Below are 25,573 nucleotides of genomic sequence, written 5' to 3' on the forward strand. Positions count from 1 at the left end.
CAGTATGTGTGTGTGTGTGTGTGTGTGTGTGTGTGTGTGTGTGTGTGTGTGTGTGTGTGTGTGTGTGTGTGTGTGTGTGTGTGTGTGTGTGTGTGTGTGCATTAAAGAGGGAGCAAGGGAGGAGGGGAGAGAGAGAGAGCGCGAGAGAGGGAGGGAGACGGGCTCCTCTGTTGTCATGGCAACAAGCCTGTAAGCCCTGTAACACCCTGACAGTTATCTGCCATGTTTTGTCTGCAACTCCCGGCTCAGCTCAGCACTGTGGGGGTATAATTAGAGCGAGGACAGAGTTTCTGCTGTAAATATTTATAATGAGAAAGTACAAGTGGTATTTTCATCTTTTTCTGCAGCCCTGCACATTTGCATTAATGTGTGGGCTTATGAATGAAACGCAGTCAAATGAGGGAATTATGGAATAATTTGGTTTTCAATAGTCAGTTTGGAGTAAAATTGCAGTTTTCATTAACTCGGATTTGATGAATTGTGCATTTCATTGTCATGGCTCATTAAACTGAATATACTTGAGTTCTGCTTTGTCAAACAATGAAAACAAATGCTGAATTTAGAATTTTTATGGATCAAAATTAACAGTAAACGTGTAATGTTTTCAAAGGATAGGATGAAGGGATGACAGGGCCACATTTTCTTTTTTAGATGAAGTTAAAAAGAAACAAGTAGATATTTAAGTAAAACATTAATTTTAGAACAGGATCTGCTCAAAGTGCAACATAGATAAATTAAAATTATGAGACAAACTGTGACATAGTTCATATTTTTGTTAATTTTTGTAACTGATGTGTTGCAAATCACATCTCTAGAGCGACCTGCTTGATTTCCAATTTTAAAGTGAAACCTACATATGATCTTTTTGTGTACTGGTGTGATTTACTTGCTTATTTTCTGAGTTGACACAGCAGACTGTGTGAGGATCATTTGTGTGCACAGAATGCTTGTTGTCCATTTGTGTAGATTGTTGTCTGTATAATGCAACAACATTCCAAAAAAACATTCATTTACTGCTAATCGGCGACACTAAATTGTGTTTGCTATTCAGGGTGTGCGGCACACTGCCTTCACTCAAAGCTGGAATAAAGTGACATAGAAGACGTGTGGAAGGAGTCATGAACGTTTGTATTCAAGTACAACTAATGTTCCATTGTTTGACTGGGAGCCTGCTCATTAGGAGTTATGATTCATTACATTGTAGTTAAATATGACTGAAAGTACATTTTTGCTAAAGCTCCTGCGTATTTAGAATTAGTTTCATGCTGGAGATTTAGAAGTCCTGTATTTATTATTTACTGCTACTTTTGGTCGCTGGTGGTGCAAAATAAATAAATGAAACAACTATCATTTCTAACCAACCATTATAAATGAATGACAATTACAGAATACGTCACTTTTGTGATAAAACACAAGAAATCATATATTTTGCAGGACAGTACAATGTGGGACTAATGATGAGACAACAGTATTGTGAAAGAGTTTTCTTTAAAGACATCCAGTAAATAATTGCCGTCTCTTTAGAGAATTATATAATACAATGTGATTTTGGTTAGTTTTACATTTTTTACATTTGGTTTTTATTACATATTATGAACATTTCGTTGTATTTTTGAAGACTGACCTCAAAAAGTCACACAGGTAAACTAAATTAGGTCTTGATATTTGTCAAACATTTCAACGTGTGCTTTATGAAAGGTGAATATGTGTAAAAATGATTATTGTCATAATTATAATAAAACACAAATTTCCTTACTAAATACAGATCACCGTGATAACAATTCCATTTTGAATTGAAACGTTCTCTATTTTATGGATTGTTTCCACACGAGAAAGGATGGTGCTGCTTCACTCCCACATGTTTCATAATTCAGGCACGGCCATGTATTTTCCAAATTTAGGTAGCGCCATGTATCATTCATTAACTCCACATTGCAGTTTTACAAAAGATCAAACAATTTCCCTGGATTGTACTGTCACAAATAATAAAATATGGTTTTTATTTACATGTTATACTTGACTTTTTTTTTCTGGTTTCCAATATGATGTTTTGCTGAGGTTTAAAGATTTTTAACACTTCAGAAGATTAAATATGTGCAAAAATATTTCAACCTTTAAGTTTGTGATTATTCAAGTCAGTCTTAATGAAAAACAATTATGTGGCATTTATATACATACTAAACCTTGTTTGGATGTGTGAAATAGACCCAAATTGGATATATATCAACAATTAAATTTACATTTCAACATTAAAATATTCTTTAAATTGCATCTATTTCTGTTAATTTGAGAATCTTTTGTCATAGTCTGTATATTCCACAAGTTGATGTATTATATGCAAAAAATATAGTAGTGAAAATGCGGGTATTAGACAGGTATAAAATATATTTGGAAAATGGACATATTGTTATTTGTATTAGTTTATGTGTCGAGTGCTGGATCAAATATGCTATCTGTGATTTTAGGACTTAGATCCCTTTTCTCATTTAAAAGAATGAGTTAGATTACCTCCATTCTAAGAGGTGTAAAAAAAAAAAAAAAAGGCAAATGTTTAGCATAGGCAGTTGCCCAGTAAAGGATTTGACTTTGCCCTGACGAGAGCCAATACATAGTGAACTGAATACACATCATGAACTCCAACAGCAAAGCTCAATTCCTAAACTGTGCATGAACAACCATAATATTGTCTCTTTTTTTGAATAGATGTAGTTTAGTTTTTATCCAGCTTCTATTTTTTACAGGGGTCACCACAGAAACGTATTGTAGTGTATGAATGGTTTTGTCCCTCCTGGTTCCAGGATTCAAACCGATGTGCGTCATATTCGAGGGTAACCTGATGCCCCACCAGGGAAGATGTTCTTGATGCTTCTACACTTTAACACAGAATAAGGATTTTTAAAAGCAGTAAAAATCTAGGGATCAGGAATTTTTCTTAAACATATGATTAACAGTTAAACACATTTTTAGATTATAGTTTATTATTACAAGTATGATGAGGAGGCATTGTGGAAATAAGTTCAAAAGCATCAGGCTGACATAGGAGGGATCCAAACAGCTGCTATCAACAATATCTTCTTGTGTACATCATTATCATGCAAATCATTTAACCAACTATTAATGCTTGTGTGTGTGTGTGTGTGGGGGGGGGGGGGGGGGGTTGATGGGAGGTCTGTAAGATAAATCTTTCCATCACACTATGAAAAATGTTGGTTAAGAATGTAAGAAAAACCTAAATGTACATATTGTATTGAGTAGAGATTGATTAGTATACGGATCTGTTGACCTAAAGTTTGCACGGTTGTGACAAACATGGAAATTCAGAACAAACAATCACATTTTTTCCCTGAGCTTTGGAAGGATCTTTGTTTTCCTCCGTGTTTTATTTCCGCTCAGTTTCTCGTGGCTCAGATCTTCACAGCAGTGCAGCAGCATGCAGCTCCATTTAATGGCATATATATATATATATATATATACGTTTATATATATATAATACAGTGCCTGCCATAATCAGGACTGAAGCTTCTCATCTCTGTTTCACACATCGTTATCACACATTAGACTTTGAATTCACATTTCTCCGTTCACCCCAGGGGGGCTGTGAGGGTTCAGTAGAGCAGGGAAACCAGTGGCTATAGATTAATGAGGGCAATCCTGACTCACAAATTACTTTGAGGTCCTCTGTGTGCCAGACAAAATCGAAATAGTTTGAGTTTCACCGTTTCCTGTAACTGACTGAAGGACACACACCTATGGCACTTTGGGTTAAGTCTATATTGTAAAAGTAAAGAGACATTAACATGATTATCAAAAAGGGCATGGAGTCAAAGCAGGAGTGGCATGACGACAAACAAAAAAGCTTATTGAACATTAACAGAAAAGAAAATACAAGAGAACAATTGTGGAGGAGGTTGGGACTATTGAGTGCCAAACGAAACTATAAATACAATAAAACCAGGCCTTAATATCTCCTACTTAAACAAACAAAATTCTAACTAGAGCGGGCACTCGGTAGTGTGCACACCTTCGCCAGCGCCACATTTGTTTATGGAATCGAGTTGAGCATGTTAGCCGTTAGCTCATATAGATGCTAAATAGCCTGTCAGGTAGCAACATCAGTGTGAAACACTGAGCAGGGAGCGTCTCCATGGCAACAGACAGCGATCTCCTTTGAGCTCCTTCATGACGTACCTCTCTCATCTATTTTGTTTGGGATATTTATTCTGAAACGGTTTGCTGGTAACGTCCCAAAATCACATCGATTGGTCCTTGGATGATGACAAACCATCTCTGAAAAAATTTCATGCAATTCCGGTGAATATTTTTTGCATAAAGGTGGTAAAATGCATGCATACATACATACATACATACATACATACATACATACATACATACATACATACATACACACACAGAAACCAATAAATAAATAAATACACACAGATGAAGGAGCATTATGACAATTGCATGTACAAAAGAGAGTAAAATAAATGTCAAAACTGCTCAAAATAAAGTTTTCCTAACCAGGTTATTTGTGGAAGTAATTGGACAGTTGGGCACTGGCTTTACTCTTGATAAAGTTTCAAAGTATGGGGTGACAGTTGACAGAACTACTCACAGATCATGCTCAGTTTCTGAATGCCGCTTTGCTTGGATGGTTTCATGTTCAAGCACTTTACTACAGACCACACACTGGGGTTCACTGTCTTTTTTATCCTCAATGTGCACAAATCCACATTTTAAGAACGTAACAAAATACATCAAAAGGGAATATGCCGTCCATAAGCACTGGAAACAAAACTTGCACCCAGTAACTTTCATTCACACGAATATTTATGATTCAAAACTGTAAAACATAAACATTCATGTGTCTTGTGTTTATTATGAACATGTACTGTATACATTGCTGCAGCCAGAGGTCTGTCGCCCCCTGCTGGCTGGTGATTACAGCTACTTCCGTCTCTTTTTGTCAAGATCAATAAAGTTACGTTTGATACATTCAGAGCCAAGATGGCGGCGTGCAGACCACTGTGTTTCCAGATGTCACCCTCAGTTTCAGGGGCTTCATTTGGCTTCAGAATCCTTCTAAACCAGCAACTTTACTCCAGAAAGCTCCTGAAATCTTTGTCGGGGTTCTGCAGAAGAGGTGAGGGCTGTTTTTGGTGAGTTTGTCCAGCGGGTTCATCCTAATTTCCCCTGAAGACTCCACCCAGTCTCATTTTTAGGGTTTTTAACTTTGTTTACATTTTCTCAGTTAGTATTCATCTCGAGTAATTTCACTATTTTTTCTGCTCTGTAATCTTTTCGATCTCCTGTCACAGCTTTAAACTAATTGTAACTTACTCCTGAGTTCAGTGTTGATGGCCAAGCGGTTTCTTTTCCCATGCCATGTGAAGGTTACTCGGCAGACGCCCGGCAGGTGGAGGAGGAGAGCGGGGTCAGCTCTGCGGGCTTCACCAGTCCTCTGGATCACTACACCGGGCTGATCAGAGACGGAACCCTGCGGGAAGATGAGCACCAGAAGGCGGTGCTGGAGAAACTGGACCAGCTGCACAAAACCCTCAGAGGCTACAGCAACACGCCCACGTCCATCTTCTCAAAGGTACACAGACAAACCCTCATCCAGGGTTGCCAGATCTGACTGACCGTTTCCTGTCCAAACACAAGATAAAACCAGCCCAAATCACAATTTCTCTGTGCCACAAGAACACAAAGCATCACAGCTGCTCTAAATAATGGCATAAAACTGGCACACAAACAGGCTTTCAGCTTGACTGCTAAGTCTGCAAAGTTATGACCTCAAGTCAGGCTTTTCTCCTGGATTTAAATATTCTGCTTCAATCTTTAAACCCTATACAGCTCAAAAATTGAGACGCTCCTAAGATGTGACAGGAACCTCTATCCCCAAAGCTCACATTAAGTTTGATTATAAATATGTTATGTCGATAGGCTCCTGTTATCCTGTTTATGTCACTCCTTATTTATTTATTTTTGTCTATTTTTCTTCTTTATTTACTTGTGGGTATTCCTTGTTTTGGTGTAACTCTTGGATATGTTTGTCCAGTGCTTTTTTTCTTGAAGTTTTTGGAAACACTGAGAATGACAAATAGCATTTCAGTGTGAAACTTGATGGACCAATGTCTGTTATTGATGATGATGTGAAATTGAGCAGATTCTGCTAATTTATCTTAAAATAGATAAATGGATGGTATGAAAGAGAGCACACAGCCATTTTTTGAAACTATCTTGCAAATGTTTTTTTGTAGATATTTTCTTAAAAACCCAACTAATGTTGTGAAAAACAGCTTCATATTTAATCAATTCAGCCAATGCATTCCCGTCAAACAAGCCCAGTTGGGCAGAAATATGGTCCAATCTGGCAACACTGCCCTCATGACCACGTCACTTCTCTATATTATACTTCATTGTCTTTATTAGTATGTATATATGCTATTACTTATTACACCAGAGAAAACTATCTGTGCCATATTATCATAAAATTAAAAGATTGTCAGTGGTTTATTGTATGAGGGCTCCATAACCTCATGGCCTAAAGCAGCGAAAGTGAGTCACAAAATAAAATCAAGATATGTAAAGGTGGCGAAAACATGCCAGACAGAACACCAATACAACAAATAATCCTCACTAATAACAAACACAAAACCATGAATGGAACTAAAACAACAACATTGAGAGGCAGAAGACTTACAACTAGTAGATGTATATCAACAATAGGAGAGACTTAAATTGGTATCATAAAAACAATGTCACCAAAAATGGATGCAAAACGACATTAAGAAAAAGCAAGTGATCATAAACTGACCCAAAATGGCAACAAAGAAATCGTACAAGATGCAAATAACCAAAGAACGGACACAAAATGCAGAAAATTTTAAGGAAATGACAACAAAGAAATGCGAAATGCCGACAGTGAGATGAAGAAGGACCACAAGTAGATGTATAATGGCAACAAACAGACAGAGAGTCAAAATAGCAGTGGAAAGGAAACATGACCTCAGATTCATGCGACACAAATGCTGAACAACCTTTAAAAATGGCCATAAACACACAAACAACATATGTTTGCGAAGTGACTCCTATAAGATGAGAAAGATAAGGAAGTAAGAACGCCAATCAAATATCAATACAAAAACATCCCAAAAATTTGCTGCAGTAAGATAAAAATGACAATTAATAGACCAAGATAAATAAAAAAATAAAAAAGCTATAATAAATGCAATATGATCACAAATCACAGGACTAGAAATGATGACCAAATTACCAAGATGGACTATAAACTGATAAATAATGAGAACAAAATGTCAAAAACGAGACGTGTTGTGATCACAAATGAAGCCAGAAATACAGCAAAGATACCCAAAAAACACACAAATTGATTAAATTGCATTTATTTGAAGCAATTGTACATCATTAAATTCTCATAAAGTGACAACAAAGAAATTCAAAAAATAATGGCAACGAGATACAGAAGGTCCACAATTAAATGTGTAATGACAATAGATGAGGAAATCGAGCTCAAATGTCAAAGTAAAGACAATTTCACCACCAACTAATGCTGAATAACTGCGCGATGCAAAAGGACTAAATGAGGAGGCAAAACAATACGAGGAGATGCATGATGATGACAAAAACATGACAAAGAAGTACAACATATCAAAAACAAGATGCATTGTGGACACAAATTAATCTAAAAGGACATCATATTCTTTTATTTTAGAATCTTTTGTGTAATTTCCATTTCTTTCTCTGCAGTTTTTCACAAAGCCAAAAGCGCCAAAAGGCTACTACATCTTCGGAGATGTTGGTAAAGAATACTCTCTTTAAATTCCTCTTTTGCGTTTCCCGCTTTGATTTATATTTTTATCCCAACTCGAACTTTCTTCTCCATCTCAGGCACAGGTAAAACGATGGTGATGGACATGTTTTATTCATATGTGGAGACGGAAAAGAAAAAGAGGGTCCACTTCCACGGTTTCATGTTGGACGTGCATAAAAGTGAGTGTGGCTCCGAGTGGAGGTGTGTTTTTTTTTTCTTTTTCTTTTTTTTTTTCTCTCCTCTCTCTCTCTCTCTCTCTCCTCCTCCACTTGGGGGCATATGAGGTAGCTGCATGTGAAATGAATGTATGAATAATGATTTCTACACAAGGTGGATGTAGTGTGTGGGTGTGCAGGAGGAAATGTATTTTTTATTAATTTTTTTTAACTCTTTAGATCTGACTCTCAGGAGCAGATTTATATAGGCCAATTAAATGCATTCAGCTCTTGAGGTATTAATTGATTCACAATGCATAATTCATTTCATTAAATCGGCTGTCAGCGGTTACAAGCAGCCGTCTGAACGAGTGGGCTTTGTTTTCTGTGATTCGCAAATACGACGACGTGCACTCTTCCGTGAGCGAACGATCAAAATAACCTCCAGCAGACTTCTGGTCTTGTGAGGATTCATCGGGAAAAGTGAGCGTTCGTACCTCCAACGCACTGCGCAGATGGACACAACTGCAGGTTTGTCCTGGAACGACCCGCTCACGTTATAGTGAGGGTGACATCTATCGTATTTTTATAGTAACAACCGCCTCTCCAAATAAAACTCTCCACAGCACACACGGGTCTGGAGATCACTGCAGCACTGCGGTCACTAAGCCGAGCGCATTATCGGGCTTTGGCTCTCTGGGAAATATGATTTCAATTAACCACGGCAGGTGAACAGAGTCAAACAGGCGTGTTGAATATCAATGTAGGGAAAAACTATGTACCACATTTTTGTTTTTTAAACACCTCTTATGTCCAGTCAGTGCATCTGATTAATGCTTTAATCCTCAAAATAACACATTATATTAGATATTGGACATTTTCACAGAGTATTTTTTTATAGGATATAAGGTATCTTCCCAAGCTCTTCCCATTTCAAGATATTTTCACGCCAAAGCTTCACTTGTTTCCCCCTATAAAGGTTTGAGAAAGATGTTTTCAGCTTGGCGATGTCTTAGAATTTATAGCTTTCTGAAGCAAAACTACAAACTAAGTTAAATCGTAATAAGAAGGAAGAAAGCAGCTTCGCTGGTAGTTGTGGATCTTTACACGTCGTTCTCCCTGCAGACGGTAGGAGAACCTTCCTGTGATGGAATCAACTCAATAATACCTCTCCTGTTTCCTCGAGGCTCAGACGCGCGTGTCGGCAGGGCTGATTATGACCGACGTGATTTATTATAGAAAGAATTTCAAAATTAAATGTCAGAATTTTGACTCGACCAACGTGTGAAGGCGTCTGATTCGCTCCAGAGTTTTGCGTCTTCAAGATGGAATATTTTGAAACAACCTAAATGCAGCGACAACAAATGTTCATTGTCTCTGTAATGTGCATTAGTTGGTTAAAAATAATCTAATGGCACGTCAACGTCCATCCGTCCAGCAGGAATTGTTCTTGAAGCGAACACCAAGCGTTCTCGCCTCTCTTCCACCTCGCAGGAATCCACCGGCTGAAACAGAGCCTGCCAAAGAGGAAAGCGGGACGGATGGCCAAGTCGTACGACCCCATCGCTCCGGTGGCGGAGGAGATCAGCGAGGAGGCGTGTCTGCTGTGCTTCGACGAGTTTCAGGTACGTTCGGTCGGAAGTCGAGGCGGCGTTTCCCTCCCAGACGCTTCACCTTTAACAGTCGTGTCGGGTTTCTTCACAACGTTCCAGGTCACGGACATCGCCGACGCCATGATCCTCAAGCAGCTCTTTGAGAATTTGTTCCTGAAGGGTGTCGTCGTCGTGGCCACGTCCAATCGGCCTCCTGTAGGTGCGTACTGAATGTTGCTGTCTGCGAGGACGCGTGGTGAATAATACATTTCACAAGTGCGGATCTGTTTTTGATGAATGTGCTGCTCGATCAGAATGTGTTTGTGTGGAATCGGACTTCACCTTTGGCCCAGAGAACATTGTGGTGTTTCTGGATTGTGTTCACATCTGGCTTCTTCCTCTTCGCGATGCAGCTTTTGCCCTGTAACTTGTTGGTGCGCTGTGATTTCTCCGGGTGTTCCTGAGCCCATGCGGTGACACCCTCCACACAATCAGGCCTGTTTTTGATGCCGTTCGGCCCGAGGGCACCAGAAATCACGAGCACCCAGTTTTGCCCTTCAGCCTCGTCCTTTTCTCCAGAGTCGGGCTGTTGTTGACGATATAGACTCGAGTTGAAAAAGATTCTCAAAGGCCTTCTAATCTTATGCTGAGGGGGAGATTTTTTTTTTTTGTACTTTTGTTTTCCCGTGAAATGCTCCTTTTATACACAGGCTACTGACGTTTTTCCAGTTTTTACTGATTCGAATGTGTCCAATCCTTTTTATCTTTTGTTTATCCACGTTCAAGTTTCTTTCAGGATGTTGTAATGCCATCTGAATCAAATTGCCTGTATTTTATGTCCGAATGCAGTAAAGACGGTGTACTAACTTTTTTGGGAATCGGCGATTGTTGATTATAAGTTAATGTGATGACTCTTATTTATTATCTCTCCTTAGATTTGTACAAAAATGGACTGCAGAGAGTGAACTTCGTGCCTTTTATCGCAGTATTGCAGGTAACCCCCCCCCCCAAAAAAAAAATCAGTTTCTTGTTTGCTCATCAAACTTTGAGTAAATTGTTTTCTTCTCCCTCTACAGACATATTGCCAAACTCTCCGTCTGGATTCTGGGATCGACTACCGTAGACGGAACAGACCGTCAGCGGGGAAACTCTACTTCCTGTAGGAGAAGCTTGTAGAACGAACACTCGGCACACGTGAAGTTCGGTCCCTTGACTCTCCGGTTTGTTTGCAGCTCGAGCGAAACCGACGGCGAAGCAGCGCTGGATAGAATGTTTGATGAGCTGGCGTTTAAACAGAACGACAGTAAGCGCACGCTTCGGGCATTTGTTTTGTTCCAAATGATTGAGGAAAAAAACCCATGTGAAGAAAAATGTTTTGCTTTCTTCAGTAACGCGGCCGAGAGTTCTCAACGTTAATAACAGAAAGGTTCGTCTGAGCAAAGCGTGCGGGACCATCGCCGACTGTACCTTCGAGGAGCTGTGCGATCGTGTAAGACACTTTTTTTTAAAGGTTCTAAACGCACATCAGGTCTTGATTAACCTCAACTTGGAATGTTAGAATGTGTCATCTATCTTTTTGAAATGTGTTTTACCTCTTTTTTCCTTTTTTTTTTAAAAATCGGTTAGTCATTTTAGTTATGAACGCCTCCCATTGGGTAAATTTCCTCTTATTGCTTTGCTGGTTTCATTGGTTTCATGTAAAAGTTCAAATTACTCTTGAAAACGTGCAAATATTCAGGCTCCCGTTGTGACTGTACACAGCGACCTGTCCATCTGTAGTGACTCACGAAAACCAAATTAGTATTGATGACAAATTGAGTTTAGTGGTGATCATGGTGAGAAAGGTCTTTTATAGTCAAAATAAATAGTTCAATATAGAGATTAAAAACTAAAATCATCCAGAAACACAGTAAAAACATTTACTTTATGAAGTAAAGCCTTTTTATCATTGCAGATGAGTTTACTTTAAATAAAACCTGCTATAAACAAACACTTTATGCAGCATGCATATGCTTTGTATTTGTTTTTAGGAAGATTTTAATAGAATCCTTCTGTCATTTTTGTATTTATCAGCATCTGTTTTGCTTTTAGTGATATTAAAAAGCTGTCAGATTTGTCCAAGTGTTTATAATTATATTACTCAATAAATATGAAAAATAAATGAATTAGATTGAAAGAAATGTCTAGTTTTGATGACAAAAACGTCGTTTTTAATGTAATGATTTCAGCCGTTGGGCGCCAGTGACTATCTGGAGATCTCCCGGCTCTTTGACACCGTCTTCATTCGACACATTCCTCTGCTCACGCTCAACAAGAAAACTCAAGCCAGGCGCCTCATCACACTCGTCGACGCCCTCTACGACCACAAGGTACTTTTCGCCGCCGCTGCAGCCCTTAAAACTTACTTAGTATTTCTGTATGAGGGTGAAAGCGCGAGTCCTGTTTCAGGTGAGGGTGGTGATCCTCGCCGATTACCCGCTGGACGATATTTTTGTGCACGACGGGGATCACGGTCACGACGAGAGCCACGTTCTGATGGACGACCTGGGGCTGAAACGGGTACGAGACGCCGCGCCAACACTGATGATTGAACAAGTTGTTTCCCACCTTTTTAGAACTCTTTCAACATGTTATGTTTGCATCACATTTCAAATATGGCAGCACATATTTTATCTTTTATCTTCTAAAATTAGAAGAAAAAAAACAGATTCATCACTTTTTACGTCATTATTTTTTAAATCCACGTCAAATTTTGAAGCTGTTCGGGTAAATTCCCAAAGAAGTAACGTATGTCTACTTTGGAAGAAGCAGCATTTGAGTTAAACGAATGTATTTGTAGGTTTGTCCCACTGTTAGTTTGTGTGTTTAACAGGAAAACAAACACAAAGGTGAAATCATTGCATTCGTCCGTAGAGTTATGAGCTGTTTTCAGTCCAAAACTCTATTTCCAAGTATCATATTTGCAGCATTTCACAGCATTCGTTGGCAAAGTTGATGTTTATGTTGCTATTATGTCAAAACATCTTTCCAATATGGGATGAAACAGTCAGTCCTGTCCCTCCTGTGTTGTGATGAGTCTCCTATAATGTTTCACTGCATGAATAAAAAGGCAAAGTAATTGTGATAACCGCTCACCATGCAGAACTACTTACTAAATTGAGTCGCAGTGTTTGAGATGTTTATTTACTCCTAAACAGAACTTCTATTGAACTGATCCTCGTCACCTTCTTTTAACTGTTCTGCTTCGTCTCTCAGGACGAAGCCAGCAGTCTGTCCATCTTCAGCGGCGAAGAGGAGAGATTCGCCTTCCAGAGGACGGTTTCTCGCCTGACGGAGATGCAGACGGAGGAGTATTGGCTGGAGGGGGACCGAAGCACGAAATCCTAGGTGCAACATTTGTTGGCGGCCTCCAGAAAGTGTACTCCTCTCCACCCTCCTGCCAAAAAGCAGCGCAGACCGAACACTAAACTCCTACTCACCTTAAAGCGCACAACCCCAGCGGGACGGCTCGTGTTGCACAGAGAGAATATATGGCTTTTATCATTTGTAATTGCACTTTATTTGAGGATGAACTTTGGGGGCGTTTTAACGTTTTTAACTTCATATTGAGGTCCAAGTTTAAATGGGAGGGGAAACCAACTTTTGAAGGGGATTTTATGAAGTTTTAGGGAACATGTAGATGTGTAGTGGTTTTGATAATATACTACATGGGTACATGAATGGAACAGGAGGACGACACACTATGGCAGCAAGTTGTTTTTGAGGATTGAAAGCGGTCAGTTGAGAGATATTCATTTATGCAGAGTCCAGGTATCGGTGCCTGAATTTACTTTATGAGAAGGAAACATAAAACACGTGCTCCACGTCGAGCTTGAAACTTTCATGTGTCCTTTTCTTCCAATGAGTATCGGCCATTTGTCAGCGTTTTCCATTGTGTCCCTTTACATAGGCGTGCTTTTTTTTATTTTATTTATTTAAACACACACACACACACACACACAGCCTCCCAAAAAAACCAAACTGCACTGTGTGGGAAGTGAAAGTGAGAGAAACCTTTACAGTTTGTCTCCTGTACAAACAAAAGTGTGACTGGTGCAAACAGGCAGTTGGTGCTATTTTATTTGTCTTTGCAAATATTAAATTATCACTCCCTTCTATCCGATGCGGCATCCAAAAATATTTGTTCCTAAATTGTTTAGTAACGGGGAAACAATCATTTTTAGAAAGAATAAATACTTTACGAATCCCTGAGAGAAAGTGTTTAATAGTGTTGATCCAAAGTAAAAGATCCCACACAGAGAAGTGAATTTGTGCTAAAATATAATGTTAAATAAGTAAAGAAAGATTCCAATGGGATCATTTTATACTCGCAAAGCCCAATGTAATTGGAAAATTAATCATTTCAAATTAGTTTGATCATATATGAAATGTTTTCAATAAAGTTTTCATCAAATTAGCCTAAAATGGCTTAAAATCCACTTTCAGACATTTTATTATGATACGACAGTAAATTAAATGAATTATCTCACTTAGGTTTCAGATTTATGTCAGAAATTGACTCAAAAAGACACTTATTGGAAATGGAAACCCAACCTGGTGGTGTTGTTGAGTGGCTGAGTTACTTTTCATTTTTTTGGTGAGTTTTAAAAGAAAAAACACTTTATTACGTGTCTATCAACCTCCTATTGCTGTTAATTTGAAGAATTGTGGAAGTCGCCCAATATGGTCACTGGTGCAACAAAGGGTTAATGTATTTTAAATGATTATTTATAATTTTTGAACATATTACAACATTTTAACTGAGCTGTGTTCACTATTCTGCATTGCGCCAGAGAGGAAAGGCCACAACGGTTGTATTAATATGGTTAGTTTGTCAAAATTGGGAAGAAATCCTGGACTAAATGTATGCATTATATATTAAGGAATCAACTTAAAAGGACTAAAACAAGTGGGTTGTTGTTGGAAAAACAAGGAGTGATAAAATACAGTTTCCCTTGTGGAAGTTATCTGCAGTTCATCTCACAAGCGGCTTTATATTGTACAATGTGCTCTTTAATTTCTGCCTATAATGTCTCTGTAACAGTTTGGGCCCTGCAACAAATTTGCTGGTATACAGCCAGAATCTGTAATAAAGAAAAATGGCTTCTTTCATTATTTTTGACTGATCAGTTCATTCGTATTCTGTTTTCAAGCATATTTTAGAACGACATTTTGTACGTGTGTAGTTTGCAAGACTGACTAGAAGGAGTCACAATCACAAGTATCCTGGCCAACACGGAAATGTTTTTATGTTGTTTGATTGTCTTAAAGCTTTTACTTCTGCTTTCTCTTTTAAATTGAACCTGTGTGCTTCTTGACCAGGTCACTCAAATCTTATTTCAAGTAACTTCATGGTTAAATTAAGGTCAGAGGGTTTGCTTTTTTAATTCTTTGGTTAAAAAAAGGATGACAAGAAATAAATGGAGGTAAAATCTGTCACTAATTTTCATAAAACATAAATGTCTTTTATAATCTGCATAAAAGTGAAAACCAAGCTTTAATTCAAAATGATAGATATCTTTGAGAAACCAAACAATGCTGAAATGTAAAGTGACAATGAGAGAATCAAGTGTAGAGAAATTTGTGTTTTTATGAGTTAGGAGAGCAACTCTGCGAGAAAGGTTATTATAGATCTGAATTAGAATAGAACAATGAATATGATAAAATACTAAAGCAGAGCTGATGGTGATTACATTATACAAATATTGGGAATCAACCAAGAGCAGTAACAGAATTAAGTCGAAATCTACAGATAAATGTAATGAAAGGATGGATTTTATTCGTGTTTCTGTGGCTCCAGTGTGTTTCGGTGGCATTAAAGGTGATGTCATTGGCCAGAGGACTTCTCCGCACTGTCACTTTAATTTCAGTGCAGTCCAGGGGGCAGGATCGTGGATTGGATCGTGGATTTTCTCTCCCTCTCCCTCTCTCTCTCTCTCTCGCAGCCTTTGCGCAGCAGCAGCAGCAGCAGCAGCAGATTGAATGGAGCGCGTTTGACGGCTGCTGGCCGCGCAGAGGAACCCGCCGTGCTGCTGCTGGCTCCATCAACATGCCAGAGATGTACTGCCAAGATGCATCATTATGTCTCGGCTGCTGAGAGGGCGGATTTGAGCCTCGCCGCACTCGTCCCGCAGCACCCGGCGAAGAAGAAGCGGCTGCGGGGCCTTGAGAAAGCCTCCTCTCCCCGCCTGGATGCGGCGCACCGCTCCGGCGTCCGGCGGCTCTCTGCACGGCTGATCGAGGACTCGGGGAAGGAGGCGGTCAAGATGGCAGCTCTGTAGTGGTGGGAGATGAGGCTGATGTGCTGGCATTAGTGGTGCGTTTCGTCATGCAGGATCGCGGCGGAGGCTTGTGAAGGAACGCCGTGTGGATTCCTCCCGAGACTCCGCTCGACTCGACGCGTCTTCACGCCCCGCGTTCCACGCACGCACGCCGGGCAGGGTGTGGGCTGTGCACGACGAGAAGGCAATGTTTTGTTAATGCTGGCCCCAGCCTGATCCGCTCCTCTCTCCGCGCGCGCGCGCGTGTGTGTGTGTATAGACGACGTGCAGGGGGGTAGATTGACCGACACGTGCTGGGACCGAGCCGCGCGCTGTGAATTTGCATACCGTGCATAGTAAATAAACTGACCCCCGAAGCTGCACACATTGATGGAATGCGACCTGAGTGATTTTTACAACCCTTTGTGCATCGACTGATTAACATGGCTGAGGCAGCGCGTACCGACCCCCCTCTAAACGTGGAGATAGACCCAGACTTCGAGCCCCAGAAGCGGCCGCGCTCCTGCACTTGGCCGCTGCCGCGTCCGGAGTCCGGTGCGGGCAAGCCCGGGGCGAACGACACTGACGTAATCCCCGAGGAGGAGGATGACGAGGGCGGCAGCCCCGGGAGCGGCGCCGAGCAGAAACCCAGCGGGGCCATCGTCATCAAGCCCCGGGAGCCCAGCGGCTGCGGCAGCGGCTCCGTCTCCCAGCCGGTGGAGGTGCAGCGCGGCCCCGGCAGAGACGAGGCCGCCGACGGCTCTCCCTCCTCCGCGCAGACCCCCGCTGCAGCGGCGCTGGGCGGCTCTGCCTCCCAGCAGCTGAGGAAGTCCTCCGCCCGCAGGAACGCCTGGGGCAACTACTCCTATGCAGACCTGATCACCCAGGCCATCGAGAGCTCCCCCGAGAAGAGACTGACCTTGTCCCAAATCTACGACTGGATGGTGAGGTCTGTGCCATATTTCAAGGACAAAGGCGACAGCAACAGCTCTGCTGGCTGGAAGGTGAGCCCTGACATGCTGCTGCTGCTGCCATCACAACACTGGCCATGCACAGACACAATGCACACAGGATCTTCCACTACACAGATGGAGGGAGTGGGTGCAGCCATCACTATTTAGAGGGTATTTTTAGCTTCATCATGAGGCATATTGAGGAGGCTGTGTGGATTATCAGCAGGGGGCTGTAGTGGGGAATGTGAGGCTGCCTGACAGACACATGGCGCAAAGCAATAAATAACCCATGCTGCTGTCAAAATGTAAGCAAGCAAGAGTTGTATTCATGAATTACACACAACACTGCGTGCAGGCTGCAGCACTCATCCACTGAGAACAATGCAGTAGGTGTGGAGAGTCCAGAATCAAAACAGGCCATGCAAAGTTGATTTCACTCTCAGAACTGCTCACACCGCAGCGCTGAGGCTTCTTACCAGCCTCACCAGGGCCCTGCTGCTGTCTGATTTATTTATTTATTTATTTATTTTCAGGATTAGTTGGTCCAAACCAATTCATCTGTCATGGAATCAAGTCTGATGAAAGCTTTGAGCTTTGCAGGATTTAGATGTAGGGTGAGGGGGGAAATAGGTTTGTAATCCTGCCACAACTATAGATGTGTGATGCTGGCTGATTCCCGGGAGCTTCTTTTCTTCAATGATTTACAGTCCAGCAGTCAAGATTGTTTTTTTTGTTGTTTTTTTTCCAAACCTCATTGCAGTAATACTATGATGCCTTGTTGAATCCGAGTATGAAATATGTGCAGTGGGACAAACTGAGGCTAATAGTTGATTAAAATCCGCACAGAATCGACTGGACGGTTAATACTCCAGATTAGTGGCGGCCGGTTTTCATTCATGTTTGGATGCTTGTTTGCCTCCCAGAGGCTGCAGGCAGATATTGTCTAGAGGCGGCGCAAAGGGTTAATGTTGGGCTTTCGGATGTGCTGACATCAGCATTTCACAGAAGATGCTTTGTGGCTGTGTGACATTCAAAAATCAATTTGAGGTTGGTCATGTATGTGTTTAAAAAAAAAAGAACTCATCAGGTGGGGACTGATGGGTTGTAAATTCACACTCTGCCAGCTGGGATGGCACCAGCTTTCAGAGATGAGCTCAGTCTGCAGCTCGAACGCGAGCTTAAATTTCTCTCGTTTTGTCCCTCTTGTGAATGCAGAGGAGGACATGCGGCCGCCGTACGGACGACCACCACCCGGCGGCTCGGCCCGGCCCGGCCGTGTGCCACGCCGTCGTTTCATGTGGCCCAGGCACAAGAATCAATCAGCTGACTATAAATTATGTAGGTCAACGTGTAGCGGCGTGTGAGAGAAGCTCAGTGTTTCTCTTTGGATCGGGCTCCGGCTGAACTGGCATGGCTCCAGTCCCCGCTCAGAACGAGGCTTTGCTCAAAGGGTGCTGCAGCACTGCTGTGACTGCGTGGGGGAGGGGAAGGCAGGAGTTGGCTCTTTGTGATTTATCTTTTAAAAATGCAGCGCAGCTCCTACTGTACGTACCTGTGCCGCCTCTCCGGAGCATAATACACACTTTCATGTCGGCCGGTTTTGCTCTTGCAGAGATGAAGCCCTGGTGGGTTTTCGCCCTCACATGCCAGATAAGAGTTTCCCCCACTTAGAAACATATTTGTTTTCCACATGCGTCCCTGGTTACTCTGTATTTCGTAGTAAAACAAGATGACCCGGTCTTTACTGGCTGCACACAGGAGGGAAACACAATGTGGGGCATAATTCAGCAGGTCTGGGATAAATAACTGTCTTCTCACAACACTCACTTTTTTTTTTTTGTTGCGTCAACGAGAACTGGATTAAATGCCTTGGTCATTTCGGAGGTTGTATATCTGCCTGCTGTAATGTAATACCGTCCAGCGGAGCAACGCTACAATTTACAGCCTCATAAATGACCACGAGTCCAACGAGAAGAGCCGCAGCCAAAACTGAAGGTGTATTTATTTATTGCAGCGCTGCTGTATTAGATTGCATTAGATTGAGCGGGACAGGTGTTGTTATTGTGTTCCCTGCCTCTAACTCATGGGATGACCAACACGTTGCAGCATTCGGCTCGGCCCCGCTGACAAGTGCAATATCGGACATTGTGCTGGTCGTTGGTCTGATTGATTCCTCGATCAACATGCAGTTTTTTTTTTTTCAGTCAGACGTTGGTGCGGCTTTATTTCAGATGAAATCAAGGGTCTATCATCAATCCTTCCTCACGGAACTCGTCCAAACTGTTTTTTTAATCGGTAGTTCTACCAACTCCATTCAATTCCCTATTTATGCTGCAAAGTATTTATTTTTAGCTGTAAACCTGACGTTCCCGTCCGAGCCGCACACTCGGTCTCATTCATAATGCAATTACATAATTTGCTATTTACGCTGTGTTTGCAGTTGGTTTATTCATCTGCTGTGGCCAATGATCCTAAAGATCTCATCAGCGTTGCATGAACATTGTTTCTTCAGTCAATCGGATCACGTGACGCCAATGTTCGATGTGGCCGCAAGTTTCTACTGTGGCTACCCCTCCTCGGTCAACCTGAGGGCGGAACCCTTTAATGAGTTCAGTTCTCCCGTTTAGAAACTGAAGGAGTTGTTTGAGGATGCTTCAGGAGTCGTGTCTTTTCTTTTAGTTCTGTAACGTTTTCAAATCGACCTTTGAGATGCATCTTGAAATATTTCTTTGTCCGTTAAAGCTTTTTCTATAGTACCTCCACCGCTTGTGATCAAATAAGGCGTCGATCTTTAAAAGATATTTTCCAGTTAAAAACATCTCATTAAACTAAATGATTTCACATTTTCTTTTTCACACGCTACAGAAACCCCACATGAATTGAAACCTTCGCAATGTCATCACCTTAGTCAATTTTAGAAACTTCAAAGTTTAATTAATGGATTTCATTTTCCAATAGAATGGCCAAAGAAATCCAAGAACTGATGCAGAGGAGGAACCATAGCTCAAAATCACAAGATAGTCAGCCAGAGGGCTGTAAATGTAAAAATGCTCCCAGTTGTTTCAATTACATCCATATTACAGAAACTGCGACCTTAAAATGACCTCTGCAGGATCCAGTACAAACTAATGCATGTTGTGAGTAAATCTATTTCCTTGTTGCAAGTTTTTCCTGATGGTCCATAAGGTCAGCAGTTTTTTGTTTTTTTCTTGCTCATTTACCTTTTAAAATCTTTAAGCCGTCCGTATCCTGTCCAGTGTTGTTTTTTTTTTGCTGGCAAAGGAGAAAGATGAAGGAAATCAGATTGTGCACATTCAGAAATGCCCCACCTCCTCCTGTGTGTTTTGCTAACACCTGCTGTGACATTTGGAGAACTCCCCTTCATCTTTTTGGCAGTCATCATCAAACAATCAGGGATTTAGCTGCTTTTAATTATCAACCCGGCCCCTCTAGTTCTAAATACGGCTAATGAAAATGGACACACTCCAGCTGGCGAGGAAAACGTGCTGGATTTTGATGAAAGTGTCGCGGCGATAGGATGAGTTGAAGGATGAAACTGCTTTCGTTTGGAAATACGATTCTCAGTTTTGGTCATTTTGAACCATTTACTTTAACTGTTGTGCCGTTTTGTTTTGACAGCAGTTGTTGATGTTTGTTTTTTCACCAGCTTTGTGGCGACCTTAGGTTCTCTCGTGCTGTGACGATATTTGTGGTCGAACCGTAATTTGGGAAAAAATGAAAAAGGTCACTCTTAAGTTCAATTTTCTTTGTGTCCACATTGATTTTCTAAACTATGGAGGTAAAATACTTGAACGAACACATGATGTACGTGAATTCTGGGTTAAATACGTTTGTGACATTATTATGATTGTAGTGCGTGTTGTTCTGAGATCAGTGATATGTGCACAGTTAATGCAATTTTAGTGTTTTGGGTGGATTTCAGGAGCGCCGTAAAATAATGGTTTGAACAGAATTTCAATTGAGGAGTTGGAAATGCCCACCGGCTAAAAGTCTCTAAGATTAGATTATTTGGAACAAAAATGTCGATCTAATTAAATGTGCCCTCTTCACAATTAATGGATTGACGATGATCACATTAGTTGGTCAAACAAAAACACAAATCAAAGTTATTTCTTCAGTTCAGTGTTAAAATAGAGAAACACATAATTTGGCAAGCTGATATGGTTCAACTGTATAAAAATACAAGAAAGCCAAGCAATTATTGAAGATCTTGAAATTTGTTTGTATTGTTTACCATCCAAAAATGTTCAGATACTTATTGTGGAGCCGAGTTCAAAGTGATGGGAAGACTTTGGTTGAAGTTCAAAATGGTTTTCCAGGTTTGTAGATAGTTTCCAGCTGAGCTGAAACAATCAGGAATTACACAATAAGATACAGAACCTATTATATGGTCTTTCATAGATGATGTTTTATTGAATAAAGTAGAGCTCCTTATTAATGTAGTGCATCATTTTGTCACCTCAGACGAAGAATAATACACCCTGCCCTGCACAGCATGGCGGAGGTATCATCATGCTGTGGGGCTGCTTTACTTCCTCTGGCTTTAAATGTATCAAAGAAGTGATGAAATCTGACGATTATCGAAATCTTTAGAGAGGGATGTGTTGGTTTCTTGTGTGTAAAAACCTGGTTTGAAGTGTAGCTTTTCATTTGTTCACCTTTCGAAGAGAGCTCAAATTCATACAAAGGACTCCTGAGAATCTAAAAGCGTTGAATCACAGTGGAAAAGATTTAGAAGCGAGCAGCAGATCGGTGCAAGAAGCTTTTAGAGGGACACAAGATATAGATGCTGTTATTGCTGCAATGGACCTGCAACAAAATACCAGAGAAAAGTACACTCAGTGGTTTTATTTAACGTTTGTTGTTATTTTTATTCAGGACAATTTCATATTTACATAGTAGTCATAATACAATCGCATCTCGCAATTTTAAAAAAATGGTACCGTTGCAATGGACTGTTGTCATACAGTGACACCTAGTGGTCCCAGATGGTATGCAACGGTATAATTTAATATACAAGTTGCTTCTTTAATATAAGAATATCACCAGCAAAGCAACTAAAATAAGTGTGTCTTATGTATACACATTTCATAGTGGGGTGATTGGACAAAACATGTAGCTGATAATGAGAACAAAAAAAATGAGCTAAAAAAATTATAGACATCAAAAAACTGGAATTAGTCTTCTTCCACGTTTGCTGTGATCGTGCCGTTTGCAAGAAGTTTTGTCTTGTAGGTTTTACATAACAGACCAATGTTTGGGCATTTAAGAAATTTCCCAATGTAAATTACTGTTCATGTTGTTTTTCAGTTATATGGCATTCTTTGTGAAATATTGTGATTGTGCGGGAATTGGTTGGTTTTCATTAGTAAATTCCCTGGTGCCATTATTTAACAAACCGACAACTTTTTTTTTTTTTTTTTTCCCCTATGTGATTTTTCTGAAGACTGAACAAAGTACTAAAAGGAATAGCTCACATGAGGTCGTGTGGATCAGGAAGGAAAAAAGGAGGTACCTGGTACCTTCGTGGCTTTGTTTCTCTTTCCAGAGTCACATGTGTTTTGTTATAGGAGATGAAAGTGTTTGCTAGTTGACCTAATCCTTTAATTGGCTTGAAGCGAGGGCTTTGCTGGAAGTTTGGTGTCAGCAGGTCACTCCATTGACTCGCTGCGCTGGGAGGAATCTTGTTGCGAAACGTTCGTGATCTCTCTGTCATCACGGAGCGGGACTTCAACGTCCACCACAGCTGCCGTCACCGGACCCTCGTCCTGCCAGCCCCCGTCTTTATTCGTCGAGTTTCTTTGATTAGTTTAATCTTCCGAGAGATGGATTTAATCGGGACTTCAGTTTACTCAATTTAATTCAAGCTTAAGAGAATTAGGCTGGACCCTCTCCCGGCGAATTTGGCCTTTGGGTTGTGGAGATCCGTGCAGAGTTTCTGCTTCTCTCACTGGAGTGTGAGTGCTGTTTAATTTGGTACGTGGATGGGAACATCTCCAGGGAAATCCTGTAGACCTTTCTGAGCAGCCAGAAATAGGTCACAGTGTGAGGTGCAAAGAATACGTTTTTCTAAAGACGACACGGCAGCACAAGAATTCTTTACGGTGGTTTAATAGTTACTCGTGGACTGAGAAAACTACTCGGCTCTACAGAGAAGTTGTGCTTCTCCGCTTAAGAGGGTAAAAGCCCCTCTAAAACTGCCCCGCATGAACAATCGGCGTTCACAATGGTTAAATGTTTACTCTAGTTGTCCCGGCCCGTCTAATCAAATTGTTGTTGTTTTATTTGCTTCCATTGGACTCATCGGAGGCTCTGAACTACTGTATATGTACAGAGTTTACTATATGTACAGGATTCTGCCTTTCTGCAGACAATCATGAAGTTCTCCAGAATCAAGTCTGGGGGCTCGTCTAACATATTAAACAGAAAATGGTTAAATAATGTTTAGCAGAAACTGATCTGTCCGACTTCCACGGTCTGTAATTGAGGCTGTTTACTTAAAACCAATTGAGTTTTCGAAAAGCAATCAGCAACTTTCTGCTGATGATCCACAGCAGGGCTGACCGATACATTGCAAACTTATCGACATTCACAAAACACATATTGTAATATGTTGTTTCCATGCATTGGAGTTCACATTATTTCAACTTTACATAGTACGCGCCAACGACGGTTCAGAAGTCGGAAGCACAAAAAATGAGAACTTCAGATTCGCGTGAAAAAGTGTGATTGTATTTTAACTGCTTTCATCTGTTTTTATTGCAGAATTCCATCCGACACAATTTGTCCCTCCATAGTCGATTTGTCAAAGTCCAGAATGAAGGAACAGGAAAAAGCTCCTGGTGGATGGTCAACCCAGAAGGTGGAAAAGGGGGCAAAGCTCCCCGACGAAGGGCTGTTTCCATGGATAACAGTAAGTACATCAAAGGAGCCCGAGGACGTGCTACTAAGAAGAAGGCGTCGCTGCAGGCTGCTCAGGACGGCAGCTCCGAGAGCTCCTCCAGCCTGTCCAAGTGGACGGGGAGTCCCACCTCCCGCAGCAGCGACGAGCTGGACGCATGGACAGACTTCCGCTCCCGGACCAACTCCAATGCCAGCACACTCAGCGGTCGTTTGTCCCCGATTCTGGCCAACCTGGAGCTGGACGAGGTGCCTGATGATGACTCGCCCCTCTCGCCGATGCTATACTCCAGCCCCAGCAGCATGTCCCCGTCCACGGGACCCACAGGACTCTCCGACCTGGCGGGAACCATGAACCTCAACGACGGGCTCTCAGACAACTTGATGGATGACCTTTTAGACAATATCAGCCTGACAGCTTCCCAGCAGCCTCCTCCTGGCGAGGAAGACAACGGCGCTATCAGTCCGGGCAGCTCAGTGTTTACCTTCAGCTGCTCTGGAAGCAGTCTGAGTAGCCCCCCTGGCAACTACGGGCCCAACCCTCTTTTCAGCCCTCCGTCCATCACGAGCCTGCGGCAGTCGCCCATGCAAACCATCCAAGAGAACAAGCAGACCACCTTCTCCTGCATCTCGCACTTCAGTGACCACCAGACTCTGCAGGACCTGCTCAGCCTGGACTCCCACAGCCACAGCAACGTCATGCTCACGCAGTCCGACCCTCTGATGTCGCAGGCCAGCACAGCCATCGCCCTGCAGAACTCCCGCCGAAACGCCATGCTGCTCCGCAAGGACCCCATGCTGGGGAACCACTCCAGTGCGGGTCAGGCCCAAGATTCTCCTGTGCCTGGTTGGCAAGCTGGCTTGTCGACCGCTGACAACGACGCGGGACAACCCGACGCCAAGCAGCCGCAGCCGAAGTCTCCCAGTAAACACGCCTCTATGCAGCTCAGCTCCGGTCTGTCCGTCCAGGACCGCTTTCCCGCCGACCTGGACCTCGACGTGTTCAACGGCAGCCTGGAGTGTGACATGGACTCCATCATCCGCAACGAACTGATGGAGGCGGACTGCCTGGACCTCAGCTTCGACTCCCGACGCGCCTCCACCCAGAATGCCAACAGGAATTCAGGGAGCTTCTCCAGCTCCAAACAGACGTCCCCCCAGAGCTGGGTGCCAAGCTGAGAATCTGTCCGTGTTTAAAAAAAAAAAAAAAAACGACAAGCGGGGGGATTGTAAATTGGGGTTCATTGTTCTGCATTGTGCAACTAGAGGGAATACAATATGTAAAAGGGTATTTATGTAGTCATTTTTCATTATTTTTAACGTGAGGCATTAAGTTCGGTACTGTATTTTAAGTGTCTGAGACACTCGAGGGTGTCTTCACAGAGGAGGAAAAAAAAAAAAGAAGGATCTTTTAAAAAGATGAAAGCCTGGACAGCGTGACCATCGGCACCGGCTGCAGTGAAACTACAAGACATTTCGTTAGAACTATACGAAAAGCGTCAGCTCGTGTTAGTCTCAGGGAATCACTCATATCACTAAGTGATACATGAAACTGAAGATGACGTCTGTTCTCACCCTGCTCTCTCTCCTCTGTCACAATCTGTCATACCTAAAACATTTTTTGCCAAACCAGCCGTCGGCCCGATGGCGCCTGACGGCCTGTTTACAGAAAAAGCTACAGAGAATGTGACATTATAACGTTCCAGTGGAGGATACTTGACATGCTTTTTTTTTTTTGTTTGGTTTTTTTCTTTTCTTTTTTAAAAGGGTTTCTTCAAGAGACGTAGCCTAAATGGACTAAAAGATAAAAAAATATATA

The 25,573-nt window shown here is 41.8% G+C and overlaps 2 protein-coding genes across 5 annotated transcripts; both read left to right on the forward strand.

The window, feature by feature from the left end:
* Positions 1–4,995: 4,995 nt before the first annotated feature.
* afg1la (AFG1 like ATPase a) lies at positions 4,996–14,735 on the forward strand. 4 transcript variants are annotated; one of them, XM_080479775.1, is made up of 13 exons: positions 4,996–5,143; positions 5,394–5,599; positions 7,771–7,822; positions 7,912–8,013; positions 9,484–9,614; positions 9,702–9,801; positions 10,517–10,575; positions 10,658–10,740; positions 10,814–10,884; positions 10,970–11,070; positions 11,810–11,950; positions 12,030–12,140; positions 12,837–14,735. In XM_080479775.1, the coding sequence occupies exons 1-13, from the start codon at positions 5,008–5,010 to the stop codon at positions 12,966–12,968; spliced, it is 1,425 nt and encodes a 474-aa protein (XP_080335901.1). In that variant the 5' UTR covers positions 4,996–5,007; the 3' UTR covers positions 12,969–14,735. The 4 variants fall into 4 exon arrangements, with proteins under 4 accessions (XP_080335901.1, XP_080335903.1, XP_080335902.1 ...); XM_080479777.1 differs by having other exon boundaries at positions 4,999–5,159; positions 11,810–12,140; positions 12,837–14,728; XM_080479776.1 differs by lacking the exon at positions 7,912–8,013 and having other exon boundaries at positions 5,004–5,143.
* Positions 14,736–15,561: 826 nt separating this feature from the next.
* On the forward strand, positions 15,562–25,143 carry foxo3a (forkhead box O3A). The gene is made up of 2 exons (XM_080480792.1): positions 15,562–16,884; positions 23,620–25,143. The coding sequence occupies exons 1-2, from the start codon at positions 16,324–16,326 to the stop codon at positions 24,931–24,933; spliced, it is 1,875 nt and encodes a 624-aa protein (XP_080336918.1). The 5' UTR covers positions 15,562–16,323; the 3' UTR covers positions 24,934–25,143.
* The last annotated feature ends 430 nt before the right edge of the window (positions 25,144–25,573 follow it).

Source organism: Lipophrys pholis (genome assembly GCF_963383615.2).
Source record: "Lipophrys pholis genome assembly, chromosome: 14".
Lineage (NCBI taxonomy): Eukaryota > Metazoa > Chordata > Actinopteri > Blenniiformes > Blenniidae > Lipophrys > Lipophrys pholis.

Excerpts from the sequence above, each read along its gene's own strand:
- foxo3a (XM_080480792.1), top strand. The coding sequence starts at position 16,324 with ATGGCTGAGGCAGCGCGTACCGACCCCCCTCTAAACGTGGAGATAGAC. Across the intron at positions 16,885-23,619 it reads ACAGCTCTGCTGGCTGGAAG|AATTCCATCCGACACAATTT; the intron begins GTGAGCCCTGAC and ends TTTTTATTGCAG.
- afg1la (XM_080479774.1), top strand. The coding sequence starts at position 5,008 with ATGGCGGCGTGCAGACCACTGTGTTTCCAGATGTCACCCTCAGTTTCA. Across the intron at positions 9,802-10,516 it reads GTCCAATCGGCCTCCTGTAG|ATTTGTACAAAAATGGACTG; the intron begins GTGCGTACTGAA and ends ATCTCTCCTTAG. Across the intron at positions 10,576-10,657 it reads CTTTTATCGCAGTATTGCAG|ACATATTGCCAAACTCTCCG; the intron begins GTAACCCCCCCC and ends CTCCCTCTACAG.